We start from the raw sequence: 13,400 nt of genomic DNA, 5'->3' as shown, positions 1-13,400 counted from the left end.
CCACAATTCTAAATATTACTATGGAATTTTTAATTGATATTCTGAACTATTCCTATAAAATATTCCATCCACATTCCTAAATATTACTATGGAATTTTTCATTAATATTCCAAAGGACTCGTATAAAATATTTCATCTACATTCCTAAATATTACTTTGGAATATTTCAGTAATAGTCCGAACTAAACCTGAGAAACATTTTTGAATTTTCTTGTATATGTTTCATTTTACTTGCGATTTCTCATTGTTTCATTCATTTCATTTAAAAGATGCAATATATATCTATATAAATGTGTGTGTGTGTGTGTGTAGTGGGAAAACTCGTTGGTCTCGAGGCCCATCGATCGACCTCAAGAGGTCTCAGGTTCCTCCTCAAGAAGCTTCCTACATCCTGACGAACGACTTCCGCCCGGAAGCGGGAATTCCTTCACGGACTCCAGTAAATTCGCGCCCGCTCTTGGAACGTTGTTGGAAATTAAAACTCACCCTTATACTGCCTCGAGTTAATTACTTCTTACTTTAAGAACTGCATTTTATTTTCCTTTCATTGACACGCTATTTGCGGACAAAAGAAGTTCGAAATACTCCCTGGGTTTCAACCGTTAATTGCTGTGGCCCTTTGTTTACTCATGTATTTACAAGGGTTGAAGAAAATGCAGTTAATATAACCGAGAGTAAATGGATTTATTTTATTTATTTATATTTTTTTTTTTGCTTTCTCCCTCCCTCTCCTCTTGTGCTTCAGTCTCAAGATTCATTTTAATAGTTTGTACCAGTCGTTTTGTTTTAAGGAAAAGTCACTTTTCATAAATAGGTGAAAGTGTATTAGATGTCTGCGACAAGAATTAAAATCATTTGTAAAATTCAATTTATGTAACTTTAAGGAGATTGCTTTTGATTTTCACTGCGGTCGCTTTAGTTAGCTTTCTTCTTTTGGGAACAAAATTTTAATGAGATTTCAACTTTTGTGATGATTGTTTGGAATTATATTGTATTTCGTGTTATGAAAGTCCATATTGTGGGTGATTGTAGACAATAATAATAATAATAATAAATTAATGGAAAATTATTTGATTTTTAGAAACAGTTTCCTTGAGATTGTTTTTTTTCACGTGAAAATATTACATTGAAATTCTTTAAACATTGCATTCATATTCCTAGAATCATTCATTGGAACATTAGGAATAATCTATTAAACAAGTTGTAAATTCAGATGTTTATTACATGAACATTTTGCTTCCTCTTTACGATCAGCAAAAAAATTTGCTTCCTCGTGGAGAAAGCAAAATTTTATTGCCAAAATGTGATTTTGATTTTTTAACTTTCATTAATTCTTTAAATTTACCTCAAATGTATACTTTATTTATATCGATCGATTCGTCTTCACATAAGAAATACGATTTTATTATATATAACCTTAAATTTTTCTATTTAAAAATTTTTTCGATTAAAAAAAAATTTTTGGAAAAAAGACGATAAAATTTTTTTTTGTGGGTATTTTTCAAAATCCTTTGGTCAGATTTGAGATATTAATATGATAAATGAGCCTACCAAATTTTATCTAAATCCATTAAAACCTGTTAAAGTTATCTTCTAAACAAAAAAGGGATCCACACACACACACACTCACACACACACACATACGCAACACACATACATACATCCGGACAATTGATCAGGATCTCATATAATTTGTTTCTATAAAGAAAAACATTTGTTTCCGCCACTTTGAAAAGTTTTATAAACGAAAGGACTATAAAGCTTCCTCCACGAGGAAGCAAAAACATTAGGAATATTTCATTCACATTACAGACATATTCCATTGGAATATGAGGAATATTAGTATACTTTAAGATTCCATAAAATACTCTTACAATATTCCAATGGAATATTCGTTGGGAATAATCCTTATATTCTAATGAAATATTCATTAGGAATAATTCTTAGACTCTAATGGAATATTTATTAGGAATATTCTCTAGTTTCCAATATAATATTCTTAATTAACATTCCATTGAATTCCAATGGAATGTTAAAAATAATTGTAACAAATATTCCTTAGGTTCCAATGGAATATTAACTGGGCATATTCCATTTCAACTTAAAGATTATTTTTTAGGAATGTTCACAACGCTTCAGTGGAATGTGAGTTAAAAATATTCTATTGGAATATTTGTTATAGATCAGAAATAAAAAGTTTCTTCTTTAATTTTAAAAAAATTCGATCCATTTGCACGAATATAAATACATAGATATATATTATTTGAGGGCATCTCACTAGTTTGGAAATCAACTCAGGTTCTAGCAGCAACAAAATAATGTCATTCAACCGTCATCCTTTCGATAACGTAGTAGCCGGGGCAAAATCCATGAGGCATTTATCCCAGTGAAACGGTTTAAAATTATCGGTGACGTGAGTTACGATGGCGAGAGGGAGGCGAGGGTCCACAAGAGAAATTGATCATCGACAGGCACGTGTCACCTATATATATACACGCAGCATCACCCTCTCCATTTTACCTCGGAATTTGAGGATCGCTAATAATTATCTGGTTTTGAGAGAGAATTTAACGCTCAAAATATATATATATATATATATAAAAGAAGGAAATATTCCATTCATATTCCTGAAATATTCCACCCCATTTCTAAATATTACTATGAAATATTTAATTAATATTTCTAACTATTTCTATGGAATATTTCATCCACATTTACTATACATTTACTTTTCTTTCATCCAATATTACTGTGGAATATTTCATTAATATTACAAACTATTCCTGTGGAATATTCAATCCGCATTTATAATTATTTCTAAGGAGATATTTAATCCACATTCCTAAATATTACTATGGAATATTTCATTAATATTCCGAACGATTCCTATAAAATAATCAATCTACATTCTTAAATATTACTATAGAATATTTTATTAATATTTTGAATTATTCCTATGAAATATTCCATTCAAATTCCTAAATATTATAATATTCCTGCATTAGGGATGTAATATTCGTTAGGAATATTCCAAGGAATGTGGATGAAATATTCCGCAATTTTATTATGTTAAATAAATAAAAAAAAGAATACGTCTTTTTCAAAAATGGGTCATTCCATATAAATTATTAATTGAAAAATAAAAAATTCTAATTACAAATATAAGTGTAACAATATTAATTTAAAGAAATGATATTACTTTATAATATTATAATTTATATTCCGGGGCGTGTGAACGATCGCCACAAATAACAATCCCATTGGCGATGGCGTGCAAGGATCGTTTTGACATGAAATCGGACGATATCTAGTTGTACGTCATAATATCCGTGTGGCCGCACGAATATGAAGTTTGGGAAGCACACTGAAATTTAGGGAAATCGGGATGAAACCAATGGACGACATAGAGAAGAGTGACTGGGAAATGACTATACTCCTCTAACTCACCTATCCAAACGCCTCTCCTCTTTCCTCCCTTTATAGCATCTCCCTCTCTCCACTATAACTGTCACCCCTCTTCAATTTTGTAACGGACAAAATTTATAGCACCGAATTCAAACCAATTTTCCCATTTGAATCCAAATTTCAATTTCTGACACAAACTTGTCTCGTTGTATATATATATATATATACTCAAAAGCTCACATGTTATGATTTTATCTATATATATATATATATGATTCAGTTCCGAACAATTTGTTCTCTTTGAATTTACATTCATTTCCTGATAATATGCGATAAAATATTAAAGAAATTTTCTCGACATTTTGAGAATTATTATTCATGAGTTTTATTATAGTAGGAAGAATAATTTCACGTTTCAGAAATAAATTTTGCATAAATTTTTTGTAAAATTGTTGACAAATATTGAAAATAATAACTGATATATTGAGAAATTTTATTGGAATATTGTTGAAATATTGAAAAATAGTATTGGAATATTGGGAATTATTATTGGAATATTGTTAAAATATTATTAGAATATTGAGAAATAGTATTGGAATATTGGGAAATATTATTGGAATATTGAGAAATAGTATTGGAATATTGGAAAATATTATTGGAACATTGAGAAATAATATTGAAATATTGGTAAATATTATTTGGAATATTGTTGAAATATTATTGGAATATTGGGAAATATTATTGGAATATTGTTTAAATATTTTTGGAATATTACATTAATTTTGAAAATATTCCAAGGGATATTTTTAATCGTTGAATATAAAAACATATATATATATTAATTACTTGAATAGAAAATAAAAATTCATTAACAGTGAAAAATGGAGTTTAGAAAAAATTTCACATTTTCCTATTAATTACAGAAAGAGTATTGGCCTTTTATTTGTGTGTAAACTCATTACTTAATGGGAATTCAATTTACTAAAGGCACTCGCTTCTTTTACACTTGAATCCTGACCTCACCACACTTTTCTTTTTCTCGACTTTTTCTTTTTTTTTTTTGCCCCTTGTCTCATACTTTTAATCTTACTACTCGTCTGTTTTTACTTTTGTGCAAGAGTTATTTTTTTAACACTCTTTATTTTTTTTTGTTTCGTTTTTCATTGTAATTCTTAAAATCATTGTTTAGATAGCAAATGAATCTTTGAGGAATATTCTAATGGAAGATTTGAATATTTCGCTGGAATGTTCTTCGATAATTCTACTATAGAACAAAATATTCCAATATTTCATGATGAAATATTACAATGAAATAATTAGAAATATTATAATGTAATATTTAGAAGTTTTATGGTGGAATATTCGAGAATATTATATTGGAATATTTAGAAGTTTTATGGTGGAATATTCGAGAATATTATATTAGAATATTTAGGAATTTTATACTGAAATATTTAGAAATATTATATTGGAATATTTAGGAATATTATGTTGGAATATTTAGGAATATTATACTGGAATATTTATGTTTATTATATTACAATATAATAATAATACAATATAATATAATTTCCTGGACCTTTCAAGAACATTCCAAAGGAATATTTTTGGAATAAGCTGTACTATCTTTGGTGATATTTAAAAGTGCTCTTCTCTCTTACCTTTTCTGTATAATTGTCGAGACTTTTACCATCCAAGAACCAGGTGAGTTTTGCCGCAGGTCTTGAACCAACAGTCATACATGTGATATCGTATTTCCGGTCAGCGCTGAGTGGTGCGTGTTCACTGCTGAGAATTGTCACGGTCAGTGGTCGTACTGAAAAAAAAACATTAATAATTACGAGTTTTTTTTTAAACTTTTTTTTTATTTTTTTTTATTTTTAAGTACCTCAGGCGTGTAACTACCCTTTAAGATAAGCTCTCGTTTTTCTTTTCTTTTCTTTCTTTTTTTATTTTTTTGTTGCTTTTATATCGTTAAGTACTCTCGCGGCATGGACCTAAGAATTCTATAGAAGACAGGAAACAAATTATGCTCTCTCCTTCTCTATCTACAAAGTTCTTTCGAAACAAGAAACTTTTCACTTTAATGCTGATTATAATGGATTGTAATTTCTTCTCGAGTTATTAAATTATTTTTTCGTTATAGCGTCAGTTACAAGTACCAACGTGACAGGGCAAATTAAAACGAAATGTCATAATGTTTGTCGACAAAAATAGTATTTCGCGAAATTATTGTTTAATTTATTGACTTATCAATAATCATTAATAATTTTAAATTAAGTAAATATTCACAGAAAATTAAAAGGCATTAAAATAAGCTGCAACGCTTATTATTTTAATCCAAGTTTGCTTATTTTAATACCAAAATGGATTAAAATAAGCAAAATTGGATTAAAATAATAAGCGTTGCAGCTTATTTTAATGCCTTTTAATTTTCTGTGTTACTAAGTATAGTAATAATTTTGGAATAGAATAGTAACAGTTTTGGAATAGTATAGTAATATTTTTGGAATAGTATTGAAATAATATTCTTCGGCACATTAAAATAATATTAATTATAATATAAAAATTAATTTCATAATATTCCTTTTGGAATGTCAAAGGAATATTTCTTTTAAATATAAAAAAAATATTACTTCGGAATATTTTTGGAATCTATCTTTAGATAAATTTTTATTTTTTCTTTTCTTTTCTTTTTGGGTAAGAAAATTTAAGTAATCAATAAGAAATAACTATGCATGAAAAAATATAATTACAAATTTCAATTAGTTGTAAGTTTATAATTATGTTAGAAAATTTACGACAGACACCTATATCTTTAATGAATTCCGTTAATTAATATTTCACTCAAGAGTTTGATGAACTTGAAAGTTCGCGTTATTATGTATGAAAATTGAAGCCCAGTTTGAAATTCTAAGGCCCACCAATAGCATAGACTTTGGTCTTTTACAAGAATTATTTAAACAAAATCGCAAGAGTGAGTGAGTGAGAGAGAGAGAGAATATTGGGTAGTGAAACCATAAAGTCGACAAACTTATAAACTGTTGAATCTCGTCGATTAAAACAAGTTTTCGATTAGAAACTGTTAACGAAGAAAACCCCCTTAAGGGAGAATCGAGGCCCGACAAGAACTCTCACAAGGGAAACTTAATTCAAAGAACTGTTAATAATAATCTTCGAAACTTTCGACGAAAGATGACAAGCTAATGAAAGAGAGAGGGAGAGAGAGGAAGCGCACGTGACACGAGTTGGAAATCATGTCAGGATTAATGGAATTTAGTTATATATTTAAGAATTAAAAATATTCCAAAGGAACGTTTAAAAATTTTAATTTTCGTGAAATATTAATGGAATAATCAATATTCCTTTGATAAATTCCTAATATTCCAACGGAATATTTCAGGAATGTGAATGGAACATTTCCAATATTCCAATGCAATATTTTAGGAATGTGAATGGAATGGTGCATCCTTTGGTGCATTCCCAATATTCCAATGAATATTCCAGAAATTTGAATGGAATATCTCAATCGAGTAATTTGTTTAATTTTAAAGAAAAAAAAATTTTATCTTCTTGCCTCAAGTCAATGAAACAGGATCTAATAATATGAAACCATGTCTCATATTCTTTCAGGAAATTGGAGGGAGAGGGGGGTAAACAATAACGCCACAATTTGACAAGTGTTTGTCACTATGAAGATAGAAAGAATGAAAGCAAAAAAAAAAAAAAAAGAAAAAAAATGCCCTTCCTAATTAAAATACAGAGGAGCTTCACAGTGTATACGGCATCCTCTTCAGAAACGTCCCATTACCGACGCTACTCAAGAAAGCTCATGACAGTTTATTTTTGCTAAAAAATGCAGCGAAACAGGGAGTTTAATGAATAATAATTACGCGTGCTTTCTGCTAACGAGATTTTGTCGTGATTTTTTAAATTATTTTCTTCATTTTTTTTTTGTTTTGTACAAAAACACTGCACTGAAAAATATTTAGGAAAGACAAGAAAGAATTTAATTAAATTCAGAAAGAAGATATATATATATTTATATATATATATTTACTAATTGTTCCTATATGAGGCATTTCATTTGAAAACGATCAGTCATGTCACAGATTTTTTTAATATTTCGTTTTTTTGTATTGTTTGGGGACTTAAATAAGTGTGCAAAATTTTAATTAAAAATCTTAAGTTTTTTTCAAGTTATTTACATTAACAAATTTAAGACACTTTTTTTTCTTTTCACTATAACTTTTTCATTTTTCTTTGTACAGAAAAATGTTTTGAATGTTTTTTCTTTAAAAATTATTGAATTTTAAGAAAATGATTTTTATTTTTAATATTTTATAATTTTTATATTATTTATTTAAAAAAAAAATTTTTTTATTAATGTTTAAACCTGTTATCGGGCTAATTTCGATCTAAAAAAAATCATGAATATTCTTCAATATTATACAAATCACATATTAAAATTTGGTGAATGCATTATTTTTTGTTCTCGAGAAAAAAATTTTTGAAATTTACCGTGCATGGCTCTAGCGGTCGCATCGGTCAGCGCTTGGGTTAGATCCCATGCTGCGCGCCGATAGAGCCATGCACAGTAAATTTCAAAAAATTTTTTCTCGAGAACAAAACATAATGCATTCACCAAATTTTAATATGTAATTTGTATAATATTAAAGAATATTCATGATTTTTTTTAGATCAAAATTAGCCCGATAACAGGTTTAAACATTAATAAAAAAAATTTTTTTTTAAATAAATAATATAAAAATTATAAAATATTAAAAATAAAAATCATTTTCTTAAAATTCAATAATTTTTGAAGAAAAAACATTTAAAACACTTTTCTGTACAAAGAAAAATGAAAAAGTTATAGTGAAAAGAAATTTACCGTGCATGGCTCTATCGGCGCGCAGCATGGGATCTAACCCAAGCGCTGACCGATGCGACCGCTAGAGCCATGCACGGTAAATTTCAAATATTTTTTTCTCGAGAACAAAAAATAATGCATTCACCAAATTTTAATATGTGATTTGTATAATATTGAAGAATAATCATGATTTTTTTTAGATCGAAATTAGCCCGATAACAGGTTTAAACATTAATAAAAAAAATTTTTTTTTAAATAAATAATATAAAAATTATAAAATATTAAAAATAAAAATCATTTTCTTAAAATTCAATAATTTTTAAAGAAAAAACATTCAAAACATTTTTCTGTACAAAGAAAAATGAAAAAGTTATAGTGAAAAGAAAAAAAAGTGTCTTAAATTTGTTAATGTAAATAACTTGAAAAAAACTTAAGATTTTTAATTAAAATTTTGCACACTTATTTAAGTCCCCAAACAATACAAAAAAACGAAATATTAAAAAAATCTATGACATGACTGATCGTTTTCAAATGAAATGCCTCATATAGAAAAAGAAATATTAAAATTGAAGCGTTGAATTCTACTATTTATTTTATTTGTATTAATATTATATTCCTTTAGGAATTTCGAAAATTATTATTATAGGAATATTATGAATATATTAGAGGTGTATTAGAAATATTACTGAAAAATATTCCAAAAAATATTATGGTAATATTCCAGGAATTTTTTTAGGAATATGATTATTATACTCCTGCAATATTTTAGAATCATAATAATTTTAGTAATAATATTCTTTGGAATATTAAAGTAACATTCTTGGAATATTGTAGTAATATTCTTTGGAATTGCAATATGCTTGGAATGTCAATAAAATTATATATATATTATTTTCAAAAAGAAAATATTATTTTTTCTTCCAAGAAATATTTTTTTCCTCTCTCTCTCTCTTCTTTTCTTGCAAAGAAAATTACTTTCACTTTTTTCATCATTGTAATGAGAGAAAGAAAGAGAGAGAGAGAGAGAGAGGTAGTCTGAAATGAAAGCTGTAATGACAATAAAGCCTTTTTTTTGCGATGTAATAAGTTCCCAATTGAAATGCAAAAAAGCGTAAAACAAAATTAATTAGTTCCTGATTTAAAAAATGATTAAACGTCGAAATGAGGTCGGAAACTAATTTGGTTGTCTTCAAGTTGAAGCTACAATTGGAACGGTTCATTGAGTTTCTCTCTTTCCTGTTAGGAAGCGCAAAGTTCGCTTGGTTAAGGAAGTATAATCGCTATCGCCAACTCTTAGAAAACGAATGGTTTTCTTGACGGAAAAAGAGTGGAAAACAGATGGAATGAGAAAAAGATAGAGAGAGAGAGAGAAAGAAAAAAGGAAAGAATAAGAAGAAGAAGAAGAGGAAATTGGGCTTGAGAGATGTATTAAGGGAGAGAGGAGAGGAGAAGGTGTATATATATATGGCTGTGTGTGAGAGAGGGATGTCGAGAAAGTAAGATGAATCCAAGAGATTTTCTATTCAACCAGCGTCGATTTCGAATCTTACCCGAGTCCTGTGAAATTAAACTTTCAGGACTCGAAAACTTTTGGCCTCTGGAATGAAAAATTTTCACCTTCACACACCTACTGTTTCCTTATTTGACGTCACAGTTGAAAAAAAAATGAATTTAAGATTCAACACTCAACGAACATTACTGCAAATTTTATACGGATCTTCATTTCATTCGACTAAAAGGATTAAATTTCAAATCATTTTTCTTTACACTTTAATAATAATAAAAAAATGTAATTTAAATTATAATTTTTAAAAATATCTTTGTAATATCATATAAATATTCATTGGAATAATTTAGAAATATTCTTTGGAATATTTTTGGAAGAATCTAAGAATATTCTTTGGAATATTTTTTTAGATTATTAGTACTTTATATATATATATATGAGAAAAGACCCTCATTTTTAATGAGCGTCGAATGGAGAGGATTTATAAAGTCGAGAGGGTTAAAAATTGCGAAATAAAAAGCAAAAAAAAGAAAAAACAGAGAGAGGGAGAAAGCTAAAGGGTTGACTCTAACGAGAAAAAAATGTAAGTCTCGAAAAAAAGAGGAGGTTTTGTAAAAAGTAAATAAGGTAAACTCGTCTATATCGTATATATATATATATATATATATATAGCTTGAAAGTGAGAGTGGTAACTGGTAAGGATCGTTAACGCGCGCGACGAAAGGGTGCTTTACGAAAAGAGAGGGGGAGGGAAAAAATAAAAAAGAAGAAAAAGAAAAAAAAAGAAGGAGGGGTGAGACTAAACGCGACGACATGTCTACGAGTTTGGGGCTGCCATTCAAGCCTTGAGGATCGGCCGTCGTTTCAAAATCAAGGAAAGGTCGTCAACGACGACGAGAATGACGGAAAAGAGGATATGGCTATACGATCTCAACAGAGGGGAAACTTTCATATATATATATAAGAGGGGGCGAAGAGTATATACGCGAAAACCCTCTCTAGCGCCAAGGGCTGATTGTATACCGGAGACAGTGCTTTTTGAAGCTTCGTCGAAAGTCCTCTCAGACTTCTCTTTAAGTTGAGTGAGTGTCGCGTGACCCCTGTCGAGATCACAATATCTCCCAACCACAATAAATGTGACCGACATTCCTCAGTTTCCCCCTTTTCTTTTGTATCATGTCCCTTCTTCTTCTTTTTCTTTTTCGTTTTTTTTTCTTTTTTAAACAACACACAGTAAATTCATCCTCAAAGGATAGTTTTTTATTAAATAAAAATATTTTTCTACTTTTCCTAGGTATTTACTTCAATTTCAATTGTCAAAAGTACAAACAATAGTTTCAAAAAAAAAGGTAAAAAAAATCTTACTTTTTTTGTATTAAATTATTTTTACTGACTAAAACTATGCAAGAAATATTCCATTCACATTCCTGGAATATTTTATTGGAATATTGTATTGGACCATTTGTAATATTGTATTGAAACATTAGGAATATTGTATTGGAATATGGAATATCTTTTTGGAATTATTCCTAATGCATCAATTATTGAATATTTTAGAAATGTAAAAGGAATATTATGTGTTATTTCGATTGAAATAATTAGTATTTTCTTGGAATAACAAAAAGATATTCCTTTGTAATATTACTGTAACATTCCAAAAATATTAGTCAAATGTTGCAAAAATTAATATTCCACTATTCTAAAGAAGATTGGGAAAAATATTCAAAAGAATATTCCATTCCAATTCATATTCCAAAGAATATTAATCTATTATGCGTGATATTCCATGAATATTCGTAAATATTTTAACTTACAAAACAATAGAGATAAAGAATTTGAAATAAAGAATAAATATAAAGCATTATTCGAGAATCGGTTAGCAAACAATTCTTTTTTGTTGATAATTTATGACATATATTATTTTCGTTTATCTTTCTGTTTTCAAGATAATAAATCCACTTTTACTATCACAGTCCACTACTTTATGTTGCCACAGATATTATTTTTTTTTTGCATTTCATTTTTATTTTTATTCTAGTGGAAACTCTTGTGAGGTAGATTCATGTTTCTTGCATTATGCTACATATCATCTGCATGAATGCTCATGGTCGTAACATTTCCTTCGACTTTACGGATGATGAACGCGTAATACGTCCATGAATGTTGGGAGTAATCTTTGTATGAACGAAAACTCGCAATTTTATGGGGCAAACTTCCCCGGGGCTTTTTATATATATATATATATATATATATATATATATATATATATATGTATTCTACATTCTCATAAGCAAATATTTGTTTTATATTATTACGAATAAAAATTTTTTTTCTAATACTAAAATATTCCACGATATTACAAACGAATATTGAATTAATATTCTATAAAATGTTAAAATAATATATTATGGAACAATGGGTTAATATCCTATGGAATGTGAAATAATATTCTATGGAATATTTGATTTTGACATTTTTCTTAATATTTAGAATCTTCCAAAAATATAAAAATCTTTCTAGGAATATTTTTTGGAATACATCTAAAACTGTAGAAAAAACTTGACACCCCGATACGAGTAAAGGAAGACCCTTCTCTCCACCATTAAAGCATTTTTCGTGATAAACAAATTCCCAAAAAAATTCAATTTATCTTAGGCATAACATTTCATTGCATTTCCTTGCACAAAATGCTCCTCAAAGTGTAGAAAAAAATTGATAACCCGATACGAGTAGAGGAAGACCTCTATTACCACCCAAAAGTAAACCATAACCAAAAAAAATTTCCCAAAAAAATTCAATTTTTCTTAGGCAGACGATTTTATTGCATATTCTTGCACAAAATACACCGAAAAGTGTAGAAAAAAATTGACACCCAGATCCGAGTAGAGGAAGACACTTTTTATGACCAAAAACGCATCCAAAAGCATAAAAAACTGTCCAAAAAAATTCAATTTTTCTTAGGCAGACGATTTTATTGCATATTCTTCCACAAAATACACCGAAAAGTGTAGAAAAAAATTGACACCCAGATCCGAGTAGAGGAAGACACTTTTTATGACCAAAAACGCATCCAAAAGCATAAAAAACTGTCCAAAAAAATTCAATTTTTCTTAGGCAGACGATTTTATTGCATATTCTTGCACAAAATACACCGAAAAGTGTAGAAAAAAATTGACACCCAGATCCGAGTAGAGGAAGACACTTTTTATGACCAAAAACGCATCCGAAAGCATAAAAAACTGTCCAAAAAAATTCAATTTTTCTTAGGCAGACGATTTTATTGCATATTCTTGCACAAAATACACCGAAAAGTGTAGAAAAAAATTGACATCCAGATCCGAGTAGAGGAAGACACTTTTTATGACCAAAAACGCATCTGAAAGCATAAAAAACTGTCCAAAAAAATTCAATTTTTCTTAGGCAGACGATTTTATTGCATATTCTTGCACAAAATACACCGAAAAGTGTAGAAAAAAATTGACACCCAGATCCGAGTAGAGGAAGACACTTTTTATGACCAAAAACACATCCAAAAGCATAAAAAACTGTCCAAAAAAATTCAATTTTTCTTAGGCAGACGATTTTATTGCATATTCTTGCACAAAATACACCGAAAAG

At 28.4% G+C, this 13,400-nt stretch overlaps 2 protein-coding genes across 8 annotated transcripts in view; both read right to left on the bottom strand.

Moving 5' to 3' along the window:
• LOC127276707 (iron-sulfur cluster assembly 2 homolog, mitochondrial) overlaps positions 1 to 13,400 on the bottom strand; it is a 345,592-nt gene that overhangs the window by 26,946 nt on the left and 305,246 nt on the right. The gene's annotated exons all lie outside the window — the stretch shown is intronic.
• LOC127276693 (synaptogenesis protein syg-2) overlaps positions 1 to 13,400 on the bottom strand; it is a 219,781-nt gene that overhangs the window by 16,644 nt on the left and 189,737 nt on the right. For all 7 annotated transcript variants that reach the window (XM_051297301.1, XM_051297302.1, XM_051297297.1 and 4 more), the window contains one exon: positions 5,067 to 5,221. In XM_051297301.1, coding sequence (XP_051153258.1) covers positions 5,067 to 5,221 — 155 coding nt within the window. The remainder of the gene's footprint in view (positions 1 to 5,066; positions 5,222 to 13,400) is intronic.

This window comes from Leptopilina boulardi, unplaced genomic scaffold, assembly GCF_019393585.1.
Source record: "Leptopilina boulardi isolate dan_hultmark-lab unplaced genomic scaffold, ZJU_Lbou_2.1 LbouV2_151, whole genome shotgun sequence".
NCBI lineage: Eukaryota > Metazoa > Arthropoda > Insecta > Hymenoptera > Figitidae > Leptopilina > Leptopilina boulardi.
The sequence above is the reverse complement of the archived record's forward strand: the minus strand, read 5'-3'. Positions and strand labels throughout refer to the sequence as shown.